Source organism: Neopelma chrysocephalum, unplaced genomic scaffold, assembly GCF_003984885.1.
Source record: "Neopelma chrysocephalum unplaced genomic scaffold, ASM398488v2 Primary Assembly neopelma1_60, whole genome shotgun sequence".
Classification (NCBI taxonomy): Eukaryota; Metazoa; Chordata; class Aves; order Passeriformes; family Pipridae; genus Neopelma; species Neopelma chrysocephalum.
The window spans coordinates 17,725,774-17,748,763 of record NW_020897715.1 but is presented as its reverse complement, the minus strand read 5'-3'; the positions used below and the strand labels follow the sequence as shown (position 1 = coordinate 17,748,763).

Below are 22,990 nucleotides of genomic sequence, written 5' to 3'. Positions count from 1 at the left end.
TAACCCCCCTGCCACGATGCCATGATTCCACCCCTCCAGCCCTCCAGCCCTCCACCCTCCGTCCCTGAGAGGCCGCGCCCCGGCCCGCGCGCGGGCAGGAGGCGGCGGGAAACCCCTCCCGCTCCATGGGACGTCACGTGACAGCGGGAGAGCGGGTCTCGCGCTTTGAATCGCGGGTGCCGCCGGGAAAAGGCGGGTGGAAAGGGCCTTTTCCGTCTGTTGTGAGCGGGAAGTTGCCGCCCGTGGGATCCCTCCTGAGCGAAAAGTCGAGAGGAGTGCGGGTGGGTCTTTGCCGCTGAGCGTGCCCCGAGTCTCCCCTCTTCTCCCAGGATGCTGGTGGCGTGCGGAATGCAGCGGTGTCACCAGGAAGCGCTCAAGAAGAACCGGGTGATCCTGGCGAAGCAGCTTGTGTTGCATGTACTGGTGGAGCACTTGGTAGAGAAAGACATCATCACCCCGGAGATGGTGGAAATGATACAGGTACGCGGGGTGGGCTCGCCTGCGCCGTGGCCATTATTTCTGGCTAAGCTCGCTGTCGTTCAGTGGCAGCATGGAAGAAACCTCACCTGTGTGTTACCTGCACATTTTAACGTGATTGCATTTAGGGAACGTGCAAAGCCTTGTGGGGTTTGATTATAGCGTGCAGAAGAACTGAGGTGCTTTTGGCAATGTGTATTTTGTCAAAAGTTCACTATTTGGGTGCCGATATGCAGTTGCAACAGGCTGCAGTGTGTGGATCGGAGTCCTTTGTTGTCTTTTTGCACCTCTTTTTTCTCCACTCGTAGAAGCAGAAATAGTACCTGTTTCCAAAAGAATACCGTGAAAGCAAGTAAATGAATACATTATCGACCAGCTTGTTGTGGCACCTTTCACACAAAGAATTTGTGCTGTATATGTGTTTTTCTAAACTGCGTGAAGAACATTGCAGGATTCAAGGCCCACTCTCAGCTGACAAATGCCGTTTGTTTGTAGGCCTGTCTTACTTACCCTGTGCAGAGGGTACTATGGAGAGAAGTCATTGGAAATAGCTTGGGATTTCTTCCAGAGGGATGGTAGTGCACTGAACACCATGCAGGATGGAGATACAGGTCTTCAAAGAAAGCAGACTGGAAAGGAAATGACTGAAGTTGCACGGCAAGTGCATCTCAGGACTCAAGTAAGCAACTGAGAGAGTTTTTAGTTCCCTAGTAAAGTTGATGGTCCTGTAATAAGAACAGATTATGAACTATTTGCTAGGCATCACTGCTGACAGTGTAAACCTGAGACTGATAAGATTCTTGATAGCAATGTGGAAATAACTTCCAGATTAATTTTGAGTCATTGTCAAAGGTAACATGAATCACTTTACATACTTTGGCTCAGTGTCAAAGATAATGACAGATTCCTCATGGGACCTGTCAAGGATATCAGTGCTAAGTTGTGGGAGATGCGGGCAGTCTTACCTGAAATAGTTCAAGTCCCTTCTTGTTCTGGTTTTGGCTGGAATAATTTCTTCATAGTAGCTGGTGTGGGGCTGTGTTTGGATTTGTGCTGGAAACAGTGTTGATAATATAGAGGCGTTTTAGGCATTGCTGAGCAGTGCTTACACAGAGCCAAGGACTTTTTTTCTCGCCCCACCTCAGCAATCATGCGGGGGGGGGGGGGGGAGGGGGAGGGGACATATCTGGGACAGCTGACCTCAACTGACCCAAGGGATATTCCACAATATTTGGTGTCATGGTCAGCATATAAAGCTGGGGAGGACGAAGGAAGAAGTGAACTCTCAGAGCGACAGTGTTTGTCTTCCCAAGTCACCTTTTCACGGGATGGAGTCCTGCTGTCCTGGGGGTGGCTGAACACCTGCCTGCTGACAGGAAGCAGTGAATGAATTCTTTATTTTGCTTTATGTGTGTGGCTTTTGCTTTACCTATTAAACCATGTTTATCTCAAGTTCTCTCGCTTGTTCAGTTTTGATTCTGCCCACTATCCCGCTGGGGAGGGAGTAACTGACTGTCTGTCTGGTGCTTAGCAGCCCACGGGTCTTAAACAGCAACATTGCTGAAGTATGGGTGATTAGTAGGGATGTTCATTTGATGGCCTGCAGTTTGTCACTGAAGGGAAAGTGAGGGGAGGGGAAGGAAAGGGGTAAAAAAAAAAGCCCTCTCAGAGTAATGCCAGAGACAATACTCCTTTTGACAAGATGCTGCTGTAGTTGAGACGTATTAAACTGAGAGGTGAAGAAGACTGAGGGAATCTTCCCCTCCAGGTGTATTTGAGTAAAAGGAGATGCAACAATACTCAGTAATGGATTATCAGTAAGGAGAAAGGTGTTATGATGGATAAGTGAGGTAAAGAGTAATAGCTTAGTGAAAAAATTGTGCTTAATACAATATACACACATAACTAGGAGTTTAAATGCATATAAACAGCAATAGCAGCCTGAGCAAGAGAGCAAAGGGACTTGAACTACTGTTGCAGGGTATGGATCTGGAAATTGCAACAAAAATGTAAATATGGCAGAGGTGGGCTGAAAGCGTTCACAACTGGAACAGTAGTACTGCAAAATATACATTGTACTAGAAGGATAGAAATGAAGGGAACATTTACACGATAGCACTAGTCATAACAGTGCCATAGAGAAAAAGTAAGGTGCCTAAAAAAAAAAAAAATCACTTGAATGGAAAACACTTTGTCTTACCTTTCATTTTTCTGTGGTAGGTCTGTGAATTTTTAATATTCTTCCAGTCTCTGGCTCAAGTGTGAGCAAAGGTCTTAGAAGTGCTGTTAGGTAACCTGGTCTTGAAAATGCATTCTGATGCCAATCATCAGGTACTTTAGTGGAAACAGGAGGAGCCAATTGCCACTGTGTCTGATAAAAGAGCATAGATTTTCCTGGATATTATAATTAATTGGTTATATATATATATATATATATACACATATCTCCCCCTGCTCCTCCAGTAAGTCAGGAAATCAAGATCGGGATAAATAGTTACATTCTAAATCATACTGTCTTAAAAGCACAGCAGTGACTTTGGTCCTGTGAGCTTGATTTAAGATGAACAAAAGAAGAAAATGATTCTGGAAATAAAGCACTTTAATAATCTTTTGTAGTCTAAGGAAAGTGAAATAAACCAAGGAGCTCAGGGAGATGAACTAAGGATGAAGTTTTTTCAAGTGTGAAGTGTGAAACCAGTACTGAAACTTTACTACAAGTAAGAAAAAGGTGGGAGGGGAGGGTGTTGCTGGAAGAGCCACAGAAGACAAAGGTGATTGAGTTGGATGAAGAGCTCATAAGGAATATGAAGAGTAAGTAAAGAGTTTAAGGTGTACATTGGAGAGGAATTAATAAATAGAAGCAGCTTCCTTTGATGTCTGAAATGTGGAGAGATAGTAGGATCTGACAGGAATGAATTTAAATTGGGTCATTCAGAAAGATATTGAACAGTGTGAGGTTTTTTTCCACTGTATACACTTTGAATAAAGAGTAAAGAAAAAAATTGTGTTTTCTTTGTAGTGAAGATGATGTAAATAAAATTATCTAAATGAATACCCAGAACAGGGGAATTTTGAACACAGAGCAAAAACAAGGTGGAAATAAAGTGGGACAGTGGAAACAGCTGTTTTTAAGGCAAAATCCACTTTATAAATGCCGCCTTCTCAGAGCATCAGATGTTCTTCCAGAGTTCTAGGATGGACCTTCAAAATGGCAGATAAGGTAGCAAGAGCTTTCTCTTGCTCTTTAAACAAGTGGAACACTCTATACTGTAAGCAAAGACTGAGACTATGTAGATTTGGACATTTAAATGCTCTGTGTTGATCACTAGACAGTAATGAAGGGACCACTGGCTTTGACAAAGTGATAATAAATTTGTTTAGAATGTTTGTAAAATATGTATGGTCTTTTCACAGATTCTGTGTTTATATTCTGGCTCAATAAGACTAATATTATGGAATTTTGACAGGAATTCAGAATTTTTTTTACAACCAGTTATGCAGATTATCTCCTGTTATGCAGATTATCAAACCCATCTGTGGGGGTACAGAAATCAATTAAGGATGTATTGGAAAATAATATGAAATAAGTGTATCTTACTAAAGTTTTACTTCTGAATGTTTGCTGAACATTATTTAGTGTAATCTAAATGTTGTGTTGATGTGGAAGTTAAATGAAGAGGTACAGCCTTCTGGGTGTTTAATGAAGCATTAAGGAATAAGTCTTCCAAAAGTTGACCGATATACATACAAATATGATACATACATACATATGCAGAATATGAACGTTATGGAAATTTCTTAACTTTTCAATAAAACTTAAAATCCAGTTCTTAAGGTCAGCTTGTGTTCTTAACTATGATTTATGGCTTAGAGTCACAGACTACAAAAACATCAAGTGAAGAAGATGAGTGATCCTCAGCTTGTCTCAAACAGCTGCAGGCCTACCAGAGAGAAATAAACAATTTATATATACTTTGGAAATAAGCTCTCAATTTACTTTATTAGTTAAAATAAAACTCATTGAGCTTACATGAAGATATAAGTGTATGGAGCTGGTTATTTTCCATGGACTAATGGAGAAGTGTTACTGGGAGAAAGGGGAAAGTGCCTTCACACTTCTGGCAAGACACAAGTGAGATACTGTTGTATGCACTTCTAGGCAACAGTGATCTCAAAGCTGAGGATTCTGTGGGAGTAGGGAAAGGTACTGGCAAGGGGACAAGGCCATTTATGAGGAGCCTGAAAGAAAGTGACTTGTTTACTGTAGCAAATCAAGACCAATTTATAGAAAGAAGTTTGATAAATAAGGGAAAGGACAGGAGAATACTGAAGTCAAGGAACACCGTTGATACAAAAATAAATGCTATTAGTCATGAATGAATCTAGCTCTGAAATTCTCAATAGGTTCATGAACATTGGATCAACAAGATTTTGCAGTATCCTAAACTATTTTTTAAATTTTATGAAAGAAACCAGGTGATGTGATATCTTCTGTAGCAGAAGACATGTGCCTCAAGGCACTGTTTTCCTGTGATTCCTGTCTTGTTAAGCGTTAATTCTCACCAACTGTTTTCAATCATCCACCAAAAGGAGACATCTCAGATCTAAGTGATAATTAAAAACAAATAGGATGAATTAAAAAAAACAACAAAACTTATTTCTGATATCCAGTATTTTAGTATGTGATTTTTGGTGTCTTTTAGATTTCACAGGGAAAGTTATTATTGTATAAATTATACATTTTGTTGGCAAATGCCCTGTTAGTATTCTAACAAATAGAACTTCTTGACAATGTTTAACAAATACATGAATTTCATTTTTGATGGTTACTTTTTCACTTAGACTAGAATATATTGCCTCATTGGTCTAAATATTACAGTCTGTACATACCAACTACCATTCTGGAATTGACTGTATATAGTAAGTATTTTACTTAATGTTTTCTGGAGGATTTGAGTATCTGCATACGACCATAAACCATTGGATAGTGGTGGAATCATGTTTTGGACTCTTTGTGTATTCAATGAGAGAAAATAGATACTATTCCAACAGTAACTGGAAGTAAAAGTTTGGAGAGAATATGGTGTATTACTGTGCGTGGTAATGTATGAATTGTTGGCTTGTTGTATTGTCATATACTCTCATCCTTGAGCAAATAGGAACAGAGGAGTGTGAACAAAATCGACTAGGAAGAGTATAATAATGGATCTAGCATAGATAAGCATAGTGGTGAAATGTTTATCTGAAATTTAAAGAGTAGTTGTTCTGGTAATTCATTGAAAATTAATTGTGTTGGGTATTACATAGAGCGTGGATTTTGTTTTCTTTTCCTCTGGGTCTAGGCGAAGTCCGGGAGCTTCGACCGAAATGTGGAATTCCTCAATTTGCTGCCCAAGAGAGGCCCTAATGCCTTCTCAGCCTTCTGTGAAGCTTTACGAGAAACCCAACAGCAGCATCTGGAGGCAAGGATCTTGAAGACAGTGTCCGACATGAGCCATGAGATTGCAAGGGTATAACAGTTTTTAAAAAATAAGACAGGTGGACTGCATTTCAGATTGGGGTTGGGTACAAAGGACTCTGTCAAATGGGGAAAAAACCCAATTGTTTACGAAAAACAGGATGGGATTTTGTTGCAAGTTTAAGCTTGTAGAAGCCTTAGTAAAAACAGAGAGGAGGGAATTTGGGAAGAAGAGAATTTTCATTCTACCACCAATCACAAGGTGGAAGGGACCTCTGGAGGTCATCTGGCCTGACTCCCCTGCTCAAGCAGCATCACCTTCAGCAGGTTTTCCAGGGTCATGTATGCCTGGTTTTTGAATATCCCTAAGGATGGAGACTCAGCAACCCCTCTGTGCAACCTCCTCTGGTGCTCAGGCATCCTCAGAGTAGAAAATGTTTGCTGATGTTCAGATGGAGCCTCCTGGGTTTCAGTTTGTGCCCGTGGCCTGTGGTCTTGTCACTGGGCACCACTGAAAAGCGCAAGCTTTGTCCTCTTTACAGCCTCGCTTCAGGTATTCATATGCATTGATAAGTTCCCTCTGAGCCTTTTTTTCTCAAAGCTGAACAGTCCCAGCTCCCTCAGCCTCTCCTCATATGTGAGGTGCTCCAGTCCCTTCATGTTTGTAGCCTGTTGTTGGCCTCTCTCCAGTATGTCCATGTCTCTTGTATAGAGGAGCCCAGAACTGGACACAGCACTCTAGGTGCAGCCTTGCCAGGGCTGAGCAGAGGGGAAGGATCACCTCACTTCATCTGGGCTGCTGGCAACATTCCTCCTAATGCAGCCCAGGGTACTTACTATTTGTCTTTGTGCCAAGTGTACATTGCTGGTTCCTGTTTGACTTGGCGCTACCATGTCCTTTACTGCCAAGCTGCTTCCCAGTTGGATGGCCCCCAACATACATTGATGCATGGGATGGCTCCTTCCCAGGTGCAGGACTTTGAACATCTCTTTCTGAACTGTACAGTGTTCCTGGGTGTTCTTGCATCCAGCATATTGTTAATGGATGTCATCATTAATCCAAAAGCTGCAAAGAAAATATTTTCTCCAGATTTTTTTGATTAACCATTCAATGGTTTTCTGAGTAGGAAGCTACTGAAAGCTAGTCTTGTATGTTGAGGAAAGAGATACTTTTATTTATTTCTTTTGGTGTTTTTATTTTCACCTTTTCACTATCTGTAGTTGTTAGCATTGAACTGAAGGAAGAATTTTGCAAAGATTCCATATTCTTAGTGCATTGGCAAGGATGGAAACTCTCATTAAGTGTATATTCTACAACGGAATGGAGACGACACTTTTGAACAGAGATGTTCCCTTATTAAAATGTAGGATTTATTAGATTACACTCTTCTGGGGTTTTTTGTTTTCAATTGTGCTTTACTATTCAAACAATGAAATCTTGACAGCAGACAAAAATATAGGAATCACTGGACAAATTTTTGGCAAAAACAAGGAGAATATGATGACCTCAGTGTAAGGTTTCCAAACTGAGAATTTGGGTAGAAGTAGAGATGAGCAAAGAAAGGAAGGAGTTTTATATTGAGAGAAAATGCTGGTGCCTTGTCATGATATTTTGTTTGGATTTTATATTATTTTTAAGTCATTTTTATGTGTAGGTAAATGCATGTATCTTTTTTCCATGATAACTTAAGGTTTGTACCATAGATGAAAACAATAGCTGTTGTATGCTACTTTTTTAATGTATCTGTTGCATGTCTTGTAGCTTGAGCACTGTCACAGATCAGATCTTCCATTCCCTGTCAGTGAGTCCTGTAATTCAAAGAGACCACGCTGGATTGGTGAGTTGCGTGTGACTTCGTGGGTACTTGATTTGATATGTATTTGGCTGCTTCTAATTTCTTAATAGTCTCTTAATTCAATTCTAGAAATAAGGTTGCCACCACTTTGCTCATCCCAGGAATACAAACTTGACAGATAAAGAGAGTGATTTAGGCTAGAAAATGGAAGTGAAATAGCATATTGGAAGAGAGAACCAAATTAGTTTCTAGTCAGCTTCATTTACTCCTACAGGAAATTTTGTTGATTAAAACAGTACATGTCAGTAAAATTTTAGATTTTTCAAAGATTTCCTTCTTTGTTTAAGATTTGTAATAGAATTTCACTGAACTAGAACTGTGACAAGATACTGATTTTGGGCAGTATGCCTTAACTTTAACTTACTACTTGGAAAATCAGTCTAAGGCCTTGTATGTGTTACATGAGCGCAACTTGGTTTTCTGTAGCTTCTGTCAAGTGCAGCAAATCAGCTTTTTTTTAACATGCATTTGTGACTTAGACCAAGGAACTGTTCTAATAAATAGCTGTTGGAATGAATCTCCTTGCTAGTATTTATGTTGCCTCTGATAACATCTGGAGTATTCAGTTTCCCTAACCAAGTGTCTAATTTTTGGAGACTTTTTTGGGGTTTTTTTTTTGGTGCAAAGGTTTTAAGGTTTGATTGTTTTGATGGTTTTTTTAGAGCATATATTCCTCCAACCAGGAGAGCCATGCCTCAAAAGGCTGAAAAAGGATTTCAAAGGAGATCGTGAATGTCATTAGCTCAGTTTCTTTGGTACACAGGAGTGTTTGCCTGCAAATGGCATATAGTTGATTATCATTCCCCTCATCTGCTGTTATCCAGAGAAAAGTGTTGAGGCAGATAACAAAAAAAAAGGGCATTGCAGTTTGTGAAAGTTAGAAACTTCTCATTTGATCACTTATGCATGTGTTCAGCATGGGAAGCCTTTTATGAAAGGAAAAACAGTATTTTGTTTGAATTTTTCTAGGAACATTTTGTCAGCCAAACTGTGAAAGGAATAACATACTGTGCAAAATGACAGCACAAGGCTCTAATTTTAGATGAGAATGCTGTTTTCAGTCTGTAGACCCAAATTCACTAGGCCTCAGATAAGGCTAGCCCACATGCAAGCCAAAAAACAAGTCACCAATTAAAATAATTAAAAAAATATATACCCTTACAGTACTTTTTTTCCTGCTGTGTTTCGTTTTGTGTCTGTAGTCCCTGATCAAACAAAATTTTTAGAGGTGAGAATAGTATAATACAGAAATATGCCTAAGAGAATATAGTTCAGAATTTGCAAGTTACTTCCTTAATGCAGAGACTTTGTGGTTGAAATTTATTATTATTGATATGTCTGCCTTACACAGGACCAATGGAAGCTTCCTTGGATAATGGAGATGGTCACTCAATTCCTCCAGTGAAATATTGCACTCCTGAATTTTATCGTGATCATCAGCACTTGGTAAGTCATTAACAGAGAAATTCTTAAGATGTGAAAGTTGTGAGGTGTTTGGTCTATCAGCTGAACACATGCTACTTAAAATTTTTGAGTTTAAACGCTTCACTGGGATGCAGATCAGTGCTGTGTTATTTGCGTAACTGAAAGGTGTTACCAGTTGTGTTCCGTTTGATGTAGTTCTCATTTACAAGTGTCAAGAAATTGGAAGTTCTGTAACACTATACAAATATCTGCCTCTATTTTTCTTCATGAAGAGCTTGGTGAAATGCCTTTTGTTCTGTTGTTCTGTGTAAGCTGTCAGTATTATTGCCTCAAATTTATCTGTCTGTGTCCTCATCTTCTGTATGATGACACACCCTGTAAATGACCATAAGGTAGTAGAACGCATTTCAACTAGTAATCACAGTCTTGGCTGTTTCGATTGCCAGCTCTACCTGAAAGAGTCCTTAGGCTTAAGAACCAGGTCAGGATTCTGTGCTGGGTAGTACTAGGTAGAACATCCTGAATTTCTAATCTTCTTCTGCAGTGTTTGAAGTTGTGTAGGTAGTCTAATCACTTTTTGTTTATTCTGTTTGTAAAGCGTGGGTTGAAGTGGGGTGGGCTTAAGGAATAAAATTATTTTGCATAATGGGGCAAATGCTTCATTAGGGTTACACAGTGTGATAACAGCACTTCTGTCAGAGGCTCTTTGTATAGCAAAACAGAGGTTTTTTTCTTTGTGTGTTTGTTTTTGGTTGTTTGGTTCTGGGTTGGTTTTTTTTGAAACTGTCTGTTGGGGTGACCTGATTAATAAGCAGTGCCAGTGTGAACTTGACTGGCTCCTTTTACATCTGTGCCTGGATACACCTTATTTGATATTCTCCTTTGGTATTAAATTTTACTTCCAATTTACAGGAGTATTAGTAACTGAATTACTATTGATTTGTTGTTGTTAGATTGGTAGGGACAAAGGGGGAAGTTAGTTTGAAGATACTCCTCTTAAATTAGTTCTTTTCCTGTTAAGCTTTTTTGCCAGTCGCATAACTTTCAAGATCAATGACTGACAGTCCCTTGCTGTTACAATTGCACTCACATTCTGTTTTACATCTCTGTCTGCTCCCAACAGCAATTAAGAAATACTAGCTAAATGTTATGAAGTGTTCTTCTAGTACTATTGATGGAGATGGCAGAAATATGTGGGGCCCTGCAGGGGTGAGGGTGAGGAAAGGGGAAAGAAGTTAGCAAGAGCTAATTTGCAGTTTGAAATGAATAAACTGTGTTTCTTTTTAAATGAGAAATAAGGCAAGCTAGTCTAACAATAATAGTATCGTAGGGTTATCAGTTGTGGAAGCTTGCAAACACAGGAATATGATATCAAGTTGGTATGTAGGGGTTGCTGTTCTGCTCTAACACACGGTTATTTCTTTGTGTAGTTTAAATTTATTGATTTTAAATCTTCTTCTCAGGCATACAAGGTGATATCAGAGCCCCGAGGCTTAGCACTTATTCTCAGCAATGTCAATTTCAGCTGTGAGAAGGACTTGGAGTATCGCAAAGGGGGAGACGTGGACTGCGCTTCCCTGGAGGTGCTTTTCAAGCACCTTGGGTATCAAGTGACTGTTCTTCCTAATCGAACTGCACAGGTAAGGAGGTGGATCCCAGTACTTCACAACTGGTATGGTTGAGAGTTTGTAACTGTTACATAATCATCGTAAGATGTTCCTTTGGTATGTAACTAAGCTTTGAACAGGAAGGTGTGAATTATCACTTATGAATAGAAAATAAACCTAAATGGGATAATGTCTGCTCACGTACTGATCAATATGAGGAAGCTTGGAAGGCAGAGCTCTTACGAAGAAAGCCATATTACAAAGGACCATGAGAGGTACTACTGCAGTCTGACTCTAGTACAAGGTGCAAGAATTTCTAGACCACACCTTGCATGTGTTTTTAAAACACAAATGAATATAAAGTGTACACTTCAGATAGACTTTTACAGTGTTCTGCTGCCCTAAAAATTAAACTTTGCGAATACTTGATGTAGTATTTGCAAGTGTGATGTTTTCATGTCCTTTCATTGATGGAGTCAATTGCCATCCTATTTATCAGTCTTCCAGTGTCTGTGCAGTTAAGTTCCACTTTTTCAGTCTTTGCTTTGCTAAAGAAGAAGCTGTGTTTCACTTAGGAATGTTGGTAGTGTTCCATGACTAACTTAATCAAGCCACTATCCCTGGGAATGCTGCCTTTTCCAGATTCATTTGTTCTTATTTCTTTTAAATCCCTGTGAACCCAAGTGGTACAAAACCTGTTAAAGAGTGTTTTACTCAAGAAAGCAGTTTTTCCAACATTATAATAATACTTTTGCACCTGCCATGTTGTCAGAGTTTGTAAAGTTTTTCAGTTTAAATTGTTTATTGACCACTAGTGTTTGAATGCTTGAAGTCCCAGAGTATATATCTGTTAAGTTGCTCTAATATCCCAGTCAGACTCAAGTGTCAGTGTAAAACCTTTGTAAAATACCAGTTAGTTTCTTCTGTGTTGAATCCACATGTACCAACTCAGGTACTACTTGCTGCATCCCCCTGTTGGCCAAGTGATTCTTACTTCACAATGTCATACTTAGAACTGAATATTACATAAAAGAACAAGAACATTTTGCTGGTTTTTGGTGGTTTTTTTTTAAATAAAACACGTCTTTTTCCTATAAACTTGTTGTATGTAGGTGGTTTGTTTGTTTTTTTTTTTGTAAGAGGAGGGACCGGTTATGTTTTTCCATGAATATTGACTCACATTCCCTGTGCGAGTCTGGAAAGCATAAACAGGTTTTTTTATTCTGTTTCAGGAGATGCAGAATGCATTGGAGAGATTCTCCAAGCTGCCAGATCATCAGTATGTGGATTCCTGCATTGTAGCTTTGCTTTCCCATGGTGTGGAGGGTGCGGTTTATGGTACTGATGGCAAGCTACTACAGGTATATTGCTGTATCCTGATGTGGTGTTGTAGGTTGTCTCTAGGAAAGTACCAAGAAAGAGGGGGAAAACATTTAAAAAAAATGAAGTGATGGGAGACTGAGGATTCACATTTTTTTAAATGGAAAAAATAAGGGCTTGTGGCAAGAAAAGGGCAGGAGTCTGTGAGTGGTCTGGAAAATAAAGACTGGCAAGTAGGGGAATTTATTTCATTCTCTCTTTCTGTACAAGTACTAGGTAGAGTGCAAGAAAAACTAGCAGTAGCTGGGGTAAAGGGTGGGGAAGGGGTGTGTTTGTCACATGCTGAGTTTGGAGATAAAGGAGAAAATATCAAGACTGATGAGGTAATAACCAAAATACAGGGAAGCAAGGTGGGGCTGGGTTTGGCTTATACAAGGCTACAGTGAAGAATATTTATCTTCTTTCTTCTCTCAGTTGCAGGAGGTTTTCCGGCTCTTTGATAACGCAAACTGTCCAAATCTCCAGAATAAACCTAAAATGTTCTTTATTCAGGCCTGCCGGGGAGGTGAGTGCCCAAATGCTAAAAGTACTTGGCATGCCATTAAGGCTCATTTTGCACACATGCACACCCTCACATTCAACTTGCTGTCATCTCTCCTGTTTGCTCCTCTCAGGTGTAAGTGGGACCCATATTCACCTCCCTCTGCCCTGCTGCTGCCACTGCATCTGTTGCTCTGTAAGTGTCTTTTGCTCTGCATGAGGTGTGTGCATTGACTTGCAGACCCCAGAGCACCTTAGTGACATAAAGCTGTCATACCCCACTCATACATTGAGGCTTTCTCATACTGTGCCTGCATTAAGGGGAGTGGGGCATGTGGTGCACAAATTGCAGCACAGCATGGAGAGGTACACTAGCACTGGAGTCTTGTCTGAGATCGTGTCCTTCTCTTCATCCTCCATGTGTTGCGTCTCTTGTGGTTGTCTCTTGAGCTGTCAAAGTTGGTTCCAAGTATTTTGGGGGGTTTGTCTTTTTTTTACTTTACCGTAGCCTGTTTTCAACCTCAAAATGGCCTTTCTTTCTACCCTTTTCCTCATATACTGTTAGAGAATTCTTACATGCTAATGTACAGAACTCTTTTCTTGATTCTCATACACCTGTTCTTTTTCTGTGCTTTGTAGTTTTTGTCTTTTTTTTTAATTCTGCTATTCCTTTTCCTTCTTTTTGTAACTAAACACATATCTGTAACTAACCACCTTTCAGATCTGCTAATGATTGAATTTTTCCATCAAGTGTTTGGACTTTCTGAGATCGCTGTGAAATTGCAGATACTCCAAAGTGAAGTTCTGTCTTATGGTTTTGGTTTTTCCCCTTGTGATAGAGATTCTAGTGTATATGCTCTTTCCCCTGCTTTTCCCTTGTTCCTTGCAATTGTCCTTTTCTTTTTATTTTTATCAAGCTTTATAGTTTGTCCTCTAGCCAAGAGGATAGTTCATTCACCTGTTGTCTCACCTTGTTTAATCCCAATGCAGGGAAAAACTTAGTCTACATGAAGTATTTTGGTGATCAGAAACATTCCTATCCCTCTAAGTATTTGGAAATATTGTAACATGCATGTTTACAATATGTAATGAATGTGATTGCTTTCCTTATGTTATTGAACGTTTAGATACTCTTGAGCAAATGTGAATGCGCAGACTCAGTGTGGAAATAAGTGTAATAAGCTAGAATTTGCAGCTGACCTAATTGCGTAATTAGGTTTATTTGACTGTAATGTTACCATAACGAGTCTGTTAAGATTAACAAATCAAGCTTGGCCTTTCTATTCCCAAAAAAGTTGCAGTTGAGAAAGAGTGGTAAAGCTTGCTACGCACAATACTTTAGAACTGGGATACTCCAAAAGACAGAGGACTGAGACTTGAACAACTGAAAGGGAAAACTGTCCTTGAGTAAAAAAAAAAAAGGCAAAATCCTGCCCTTTCTAACCTCTTTTAAACCTTGATTAATAGTTGGAGGGGAAAGCCAGTTACAAAATAATTAATTGTCAACAAAAATGTGTACCCTTTCATGTTAGCATTCAAAGGTTAGACTAGCCAATACAATTTTTTTTTCAAAAACAGCATTTAAAAGACTGTATAAATAGTATGGAAACTTTAGAATAGTGGTAAAGCTATCAATGCCATGCAAGTTAGCTGGAGCTATTTGAAACAAAATGAGAAATGCACAGGTTCTTCTTCTTCCCTAATGTTATGTAGTAAGCCTACTCTATGTTCTATTAATGGCACATTAAAAAATGTAGCTAAAGAAGATTTAGTAAAGTGGTTATTTCCAAAGAGCCTTTGGCAGGAGTCTACTCTACTAAAGAACTGAAGTAGTCCACCTACAGCCATGGATCAAAAAACAGTGGCTACAGAAAACAATGGGAAAAGTTTCAGTATGACATAAAATGTAACTTTGAAGCTGCTTTATATCTGTGTTTAGTGTAGTAGTTGATCCAGAAGAGTAAAGAACTGTGCTAAGTAATGACAAATGGGTAGTTAGCAGTTATTTAAATCAGTTGGCAAAATACCTATCTGGCAGCTTCAGTAAAATGTAAACAGACTAGATCAATCTGTGTGGCTGTTATTGCTGATATAAATTGGAGGTTAAGTATGCAGAGGGTTAGTGTTTTACAGGGTTTAGTTATGTTGGTAAGTTGACTTGAGTGGTGTTTGAAGACAAATGCACAAGGAAGACGTGTAATTCTGAAGCTTTAATAAAAAAAGTTTTGATTTTTTACATAATGGGATGATGGCAGTGTGAATAATATAGCTTGACTGTAAAATTACCTGAGTCTTATCTGAAATAACAACACTGTGAACAGTACACTGAATTTTTAAGAAGATAGAGAACTGAAAGGATTTGGAAAACCGTGATAAAAGACATGAAAAAAGTGTGGTTAAAAATGGAAAAATTTGCATTGCTGCCTTAAAGAGATGAGGAAGAAACTTAATGGAAGTCATTTGAGCTATGGAGCCCTATTCAAGGCTATATCTAACCTGTCAGACAATCACAGCCCTCCCACTGCTGCTTTCATTTTAGAGGAAAAGAACAATGTTGCTGACTTATGAACTGACCATTTCCAGTGCATAATTATGAGATGCCACTGGTGCCACTGCCTGTAAAAGGGTTAGAAGTCCAAATGTACTTCTAAGGCTTGAGCTGGCATCAAAAACTAAGAACCATCATAACAGGAAGGCCTTTGAAGTGGACACTTTCATCTCCTAAGACTAGTCTGACCCATGCTGTTAGGAAGAAAGTAGAATAATAGATTCTCATCTTAAAAGTAAAGGGGGGGGAAGGCAAAAGTATATAAAAATGTAGCTTTAATTTTCTTGCAACATATCTGGACTATCAAAGTTATCACCACTAAGCAATTAATTTAGATTATAATGGAAACTCTGCATAATGTAAAAAAAACAGTTGAGAATATCTATACTCTCATAATACATACTAATAGATCTTGGAAAAGACATCAAAATACTCTCAAGATTTTAAACTAATCTCCATGTACTGGAGTTCTCATATTTGGGGTCAGATTATTTTGCATTTTACTGCTGCACAATTTATGCTTTTGATTAATACAAGCAGTATTGTAGTCAGGTTTTAGAACTAGGTGAGATACTTGGTCCATGTTTTCTAGATGTCTTGGAGGTAGACCTGAGCAACTAAAATTATAGCTCTTGTTTGAGTTCTGCAGTAAATAAGTCTTTAGCACTGCAAACTGCACTAGACATTTTTGGATATTTTTAAGGTAGTTACAAGTGGAAAATCAAAACTTTATGGCTAGGCATCAAATCCTTCCATGCGTGGTGGAGAACCGTCAGAAACTTCTCTGCTTTCATGGTTATCCCATGATCTGCATAGGAAGAGGGAGGAGCAGAAATCAGCATGCAGACCAAGTCTCAGGTTAGGTTGAGCAGTTGTTGATATCTGCATTAGTTTGTGCAGAAGGACTTTCAGATGAGTTTTTAAAACAGCTGAAAAAGCTTAAAGTTCATACAAAAGCTTTCTGCTTGACAGCGGTTGTGGCATTGCTGACCAGAGCCCAAAACTAAGGAAGTACAGGAAAACTATATCCAGTAATTCTGGATAATTTCTTCTCCCCCCCACCCCTCCTTGTTTATTGCCACCACAGATAAGTTTGACCAGGGAGTGGATCAAAGAGATGGGAAAGAACGGTCAGATTCCTCAGGCTGTGAGGAAAGTGATGCAAACAAGGAAGAAAGTCTCAAGCTGCGTCTGCCTACATGCTCGGATATGATCTGTGGATATGCTTGTCTGAAAGGTACTGGATAGAGTCCCTAATTGTTTGTGCATAAAGAGGTTTTATGTGTCTGTGTTCCCCAAAAACTTCATCATAGACACTTTCCTCTCAGGCACTGTGGCCATTCGAAACACCAAGCATGGATCCTGGTATATCGAAGCTCTCACCTCTGTGTTTGCAGAGGACTCCCGAGACACTCACGTGGCTGACATGTTGGTGAAGGTAAGCAGAAGTATATTTACCCTCCCACTTTTACCTGGTTTTTGAAGAGCCTTTCAGTGCTTCAAAATGCTAGGATTAGTCTACCGTTAAAGCAATTGTTCTTGCCTTGTTTGTAGCAAAATTACTATTTCTTTCCCAGTTCATATTTATTTATTTATATGCAGTTCCATAGCAGTTTAACCAAAGTAAAAATGCTGTTTCTTGCACTGCTTTTGTTTCACTTGTGTGGTCACATGATGAACTTGCAAGAAGAATTAATCTTTCTTGCCAGGAATTACTTTTCTTCTATAGAAATAACTTTCTTTTTCAGGTGAATTCATTCCCTGAACAGGCACACCACATAGCTGTAAAAGCTCTAGTACTCACATAAGGTAAAGATTGAGAAAATGGGGGAAGAAGGACTGAAGAAAGCAGTGTGATCACGGCAACTTGAGCTGCTGTGGAACTGCACCCTAGTTCTTTCTCCTTATAGTTTAGAGAGACAATACAAAGGGGACTACTTAATATGTTAAACAGAATAATCTATGAGTACAGGAAACAATGACATTTTTCTTCCATCTTAATCCTTCCAGTCTTTTTTTTTTCTTTCTTTTTTAATATCACATCTAGGTGAATAGGCAAATCAAGCAACGAGAGGCTTATGCCCCAGACACAGAATTTCACCGCTGCAAGGAAATGTCAGAATATTGTAGCACGCTCTGTCGGGACCTTTACCTGTTTCCTGGCTATCTACCAGGAAAATAACCTTCTGTGTTTGACGAGGGATACTGCCAAACCTGAACTTTGACTATGGATGTCTGCATTTTTATTCTTATTGACTGTGACATCAGATGTGCAAGCAAGGAATGCTTCTTCATCTGGCCAGTCCAATTCTTGCTTGATGTGTTTTTTTAAAATATTCTGGCAACTCTCTTTGTAATCTGATTCAGTTCAGGGTTTAAAATTCTAATATCCTAATTTGCTTTGTGTGTATAGAAATGGATGGAAAGAGGATCAGCACTAGAATTTGGAAGAAGTGGGAACATCCTTTGGAAGGAGATGTGAGGACATTTGTAAACAAAGTGAAAGTGAAAATGGACTATTAGTACAGCTTTTAAAAAAAGTTAAGCCTTTCTGAAAGGAAAATTAGTCATAAAATGCTACTTATCTTATGCTTGTATTTTAAATACTTTCTGTGTGGTTCTTCATACGGGACAGTTTACTACTGTGTATATTAGAAAAAGAGCTCCCTTGTGAAGGAGAATTCTCCCCCTCTTTAAAATGAAAGGTTATGTTCTCAGTATTCAGCACTTTCCTACCCATTGTGATCACTTAAAAGTCTATTTTTCTACATTCTTTCTATAGCAAAGTTATCAAGAGAGTTACAAGACATCCCAGATTATCAGCAAAACAAATAGAGACCTAGACAAGTCTGCAGAAACTGCCCCAGAAATAGTTTTGAATCTATAAATTGTAGATTAACTCCCCGTAGTCCCAAGAATGAACAATTGCATGGAATATTATTTTTCAGGAATTTGTTTGCCATAGTAGTTATGTGTCACAACAGACAGCATTCAATCCATCAACTTCTCAGGAGTCCATAAATCGCACTGTACAACTGAAGCCCTGAAACCCTACAGCCTTGAACAAAAGGATCGCTTGTTTTTTTTTTTATTAACAAAAATATTCAAGGCAGCTCTTTACAGTCTAAGTATGTTACTTAGATTATTTATCACTGCAGTTTGTTTCCCTTTTAAATGAAAGGGAAGAGTTTCACATTATTACCCTATTATGAGTTTTCTTTCTTCAGCCATGGTCATTAAAAAGCATAATCTACCACTTCTTTTGAAAATTTCCTTCACAGTCTCTTCAAGCTGTAACTTGTCTCTTGCTGTGTCCAATTGCAGTTACTCCCATTTGATGTGATGTGGGAGATGGGCATTTTTCTGGTTTTGTGGTAGAGCCTAAATCCTGGGATACTGGATTACATAAGGACTACAGGCTGTTCACTTAAGTCTCAGTCTTCTTCATTTTGTAGTAGTAAGTTGGCATAGTTCCTGGCTTACTCCTTTTCTAATGTAAGTATGGCTTTTAAAATATTTTTTTTCAGGATAGAATTATGAATAGGAAGCACAAAGGGATATGAAGGGAGGCTGGAAAACTAGGCATATGCTTTTTTATTATTCTGCCTAGGAAAATGAAGGCTGAGTTTCCTCCGGTTGACAAAGGTGCATCATTAACATTTATCTTGCATTTATCTTACACACAATGTGATAAACGGAACAAGAATCATACTTGCCAATTGGTGCCTTACTCTGAAGTTTAATATACCAGTTTAGAGGCTGTTGTACCTTCCTGGAGTATAAACAGTCTTCCCGAGTGCTCCCTCTATGAAATGGTGCAATATTTTACCGATAGGTATATTGATGAAGAGTCCACTCTGATGGATTAAATTTCTGTAGGATTGTATCAAGTTGTATTATCACTGCCACTTTTGTATATTCTTTTTGTATACTTGTATTTTACTGCCTTGAAGCATTAAAATAAAGAATTCTTGTTTGATTAATCTGTGCAATATCTTCCATTTGGAGAGTCAGACCTCTGTGCAGAAATGGAGGTTCTATATAAAAACAATTTCACGTAATTTCTTGAGATAGTACATCCCAGAAGCACTTTTGAACTCTTAGGCCTGCTACTTGCTAGCTGCAACCAGTGTGAGTTGCTTGTAAATTTTGATAACACCTGAGCTAAACAAAGGCTAATACATTAATAAAGGCATATGAGGCAGAACCACCACGTAGGAGGCTGATGATGTGCTTCAGCACATCAGAAAATTTTGGGCTTGGTGTTCTTGCCAAAATGAATGGTTCCTGAAAAAAAGGAGTCTTGGAAAGAGGAAGAAGCCAAACAGAAGATGAAGGTACCAGCTGGAGGAAAAATCCAGGAAGTGGGGGAATATCCAAGGAATTGAGAGAGCTGCATGGTAACGAATGTCCAGGGATGCCCAGAGGCCTTGATGTGTAGTGCCAAAGACTTGTAACTTGGAGCAGCTATACAGCACAGAACCAACAGAACTTTCTGTTCCACCTTCACAAACAACCAATGAAAGCCAATGAGTGTGAAATAAGAAGGTAGAAGCTCTGTTTTCATTAGTTCTAAAATAATCCCCAGTATCCAGATCCACTAGAGGTTGCCATTTACCCTGTGTCATTTGTGACACCTAGAAGAGTCCGAGTTCTGTTTTTAGTGAAGGAGTACATTGGTTTTGTTTTGGGAAAGGTCTTTAACCTTTCCAGCCTGCGCAATGGATTTTTTAGGTGAGACACAGCATGCGCTGAACTGAGCCCACCCTTTAATCCTAAGGTTCATCTGCCGGGGCCAAGCAAGCTTGGACAATGGCAGTGAGGTCCTCAGGACGTAGGTTTGTTTTAGAGTGACCTTCTCATAGATGGATGGCCTCACAGGGCTGGGGGACTGGGATTCGAACCTGGGTTGCAGCGGTGAGAGTCCCACATGCTAACCACTAGGCCACCAGGGGTCCAACAAAACCGGGCCGGCCAACAAAACCAGGCAGCCTCATCTCCTCAGATGGTAAGATTGATGGGGAGATAGACAATAGGTTAGCGAAGGCATATAGTGCTTTTGGAAAACTCCATAAACGAGTATGGCGTAATAAACACTTGAAGAAAAGCACCAAGATCAGTGTTTACAGAGCCATAGTGTTGTCTACTCTTTTATATGGTTCCGAATCATGGGTCATCTACCGCCACCACCTGCGTCTCCTAGAACGCTTCCATCAACGCTGCCTCCGTACAATCCTTAACATCCATTGGTCAGACTATGTGACCAATACATCTGTTCTTGAACAGGCAGCAATTACGAGTATTGAGGCCATGTTGCTGAGAACGCAACTGCGATGGGCAGGGCACGTCTCTAGGATGAAGGACCACCGCCTCCCTAAGATCCTGCTCTATGGTGAACTTGCCACTGGCTGCCGCAAGAGAGGAGCTCCAAAGAAAAGATACAAGGACTCCCTGAAGCAACAACTCAGCCTTGGGCATATTGATCACCATAACTGGTCCACTCTGGCCTCTAATCGGGAGGCCTGGAGACAGACCATTTATAACGCTGCTGATGCTTTTGAGAAAGCACGCAGGATCACTCTTGAGGAGAAAAGACAACGCAGAAAGAATCGAACCTTGCAGAATATACCATCTAAGGAGTCTTTCTGCTGTGTCTTTTGCAACCGGACCTGCCTTTCTCGTATTGGCCTTTTCAGCCACCAACGCGCTTGCATGAAAAATGGGTAGAGCCCTTCCCAAATCTTCGTTCGCGAAGCCTAGCCATGACATTGGTTTTGTTAATACTACTGAATTCTGATACAGGAAATCTAGTAGTAATATTAGCACTGGAATTACCAACATCTACTTCTGCAGAAAATGTTTCTAGTAGTCCAGAAGTCGTAGTAAACAAGATGTTTGTATTTTCACAGAAGTAAGTTTGAGCTGCTAGTATAGTTTAAGGAATTTTAATAGTTGGGATAGTGGAAAAATGTTAGCAGGTTCACATTTTGTCTTGAAACCTAAAGAATAAGGTCAAAGATTTTGTTTTATGGGATGGAGAGTGAAAACAGTGAATCCAATGATGACAAGGGATTTTAAAAATCTTAAATTGTATGAGAATATTTATTAATTTTATTTATTTATAAATTATACATTTATTTAAAATTCAGTATAATTAATGAAATTGTAATTCTAAACTGATTTCGTTTCCATATTTACCATTATTAAAAGTAATAGGTACTCAAAGGATCCGACTTTATAAAAATAGTCATTGGTTCCCTTAAAAATTAGGATGTACAGAATGGTACTGAAAGAGGGCATGCTTTCCAAAACATGAAAAGATTTGGGTAACATAAATAAAATTTATGCAAAGCTGAGACTTCTAATGTACACAGTACCTCTATTGTGCAAAGTGTTCTTACCCTTCAGGGTATGAGAGTTCTTCACTACATCACAACACTATTAAGTTAGGAGAAGGAAATGCAAGAAAAGAAGATACTGTTATGTAATAGATGATGTCATCAGCATATGCATACAGAAAACAGTTTCTTTAAAAGGAAGGGAATGAAACAAGAATCTCCAGAGAAGTTATAACCAATCACTGTCACAGGATCAGCGGCCTTGGTGAGTCTGTTTAACTAGGAGCGAGCTATGTCCTACTTAGTGCAATTTGGCCTGGTGTTGCTGCTTTTGCCAGTCCTACACACAGAACTGTCTCTTGTGAAGGGATTCTTTTGTTTCCATTCATCTGCATGTTACCTTGTTTATGGTAAGTGTTATGTATAACTTGGTCTGCAGTCTGTGTTTTTGCATAAACTGTTCTACCTGCATGCACAGATTCTTAAGATGACATCTGTGTAATTCATTACCTCTTTGAAAGAGCTCACAGTTGTACTCATTTCTCTAACTTAGAAATATCACTGGAATTACTATGGTTCAGGCCATTGATTATTTTTTTTTTAATTTTAATTTTCTTTGTCACTCCTAAAAGTTTTGATTTGCAGCTGCAAAATAAGGATGAACAGTAACACCTCCCATAGAAATCATGTTTTGGCAAAGGTAAGCATCATGCTGTATTAAGAAAATACTTAGGTTTGGATTTGTTATGTTCAGGTTGTAAAGAAAAAACACAAACTAGCTAGATGTTAGTCACTTGTAAAGTGACTTAGGGTGAGTAGAAAAGGTCACACTGAGCATAGGCTTAAATTTTCTAAATCAATTTACACAGAAAAGGCGGTTAAGGAATGTTACAAACTGCCACTGCCTCTTGCATCTGGCTTCGGTATTCCTCCTGCCCAGCCCAGAAACCCTGGGCTTCGTGCCTCGCCAGGTGCATCCAGGACATGTGCTGGTCCCATCCTAGAGTCTGGAGCAGACACTTGTGCACTTCTGTTGCTAAGACCACAGGCCTGGGCTACCTACAGCCCTGGTCTGACCCAGTTAGTAGTGCCAGGTCTCCTCACACAAGTCTGACCTGTAGCTAACACTCTGAGCACCCCTTGAGATGATCCAGAGAGCTATGGCCGCTCCAGCTACTGATGCTGAGACCCCACTTGCTTCAACTCCTGTCCCCAGAACCCCCAACACCCCTGGTCTGACTGCAGTTGCTGACCCCAAATTCACTCATACCAGTCTTGCCAGCTGTTGGCATCTCAAACTTACAGTGTCATATGCATGGGATAATGAGATTTCATGGAAAGATAATGAAGAAAGCATTTAATATGAAGATAGGACAGATATTGACCAGCTTTGGTTTTCACGAAACCTGTCCCTTTCCATC

General features: G+C 39.5%; 1 protein-coding gene across 2 annotated transcripts; it reads left to right on the top strand.

The window, feature by feature from the left end:
• The first annotated feature begins 167 nt into the window (after positions 1-167).
• Positions 168-19,210, top strand: CASP2 (caspase 2). 2 transcript variants are annotated; one of them, XM_027681410.1, is made up of 10 exons: positions 168-480; positions 5,820-5,987; positions 7,698-7,773; positions 9,143-9,237; positions 10,680-10,856; positions 12,056-12,184; positions 12,618-12,708; positions 12,818-12,879; positions 16,319-16,468; positions 16,560-16,669. In XM_027681410.1, exons 1-9 carry the CDS (start codon positions 331-333, stop codon positions 16,442-16,444), a joined length of 1,074 nt encoding a protein of 357 aa, XP_027537211.1. In that variant the 5' UTR covers positions 168-330; the 3' UTR covers positions 16,445-16,468; positions 16,560-16,669. The 2 variants fall into 2 exon arrangements, with proteins under 2 accessions (XP_027537211.1, XP_027537210.1); XM_027681409.1 differs by lacking the exon at positions 12,818-12,879 and adding an exon at positions 17,279-19,210 and having other exon boundaries at positions 171-480.
• The last annotated feature ends 3,780 nt before the right edge of the window (positions 19,211-22,990 follow it).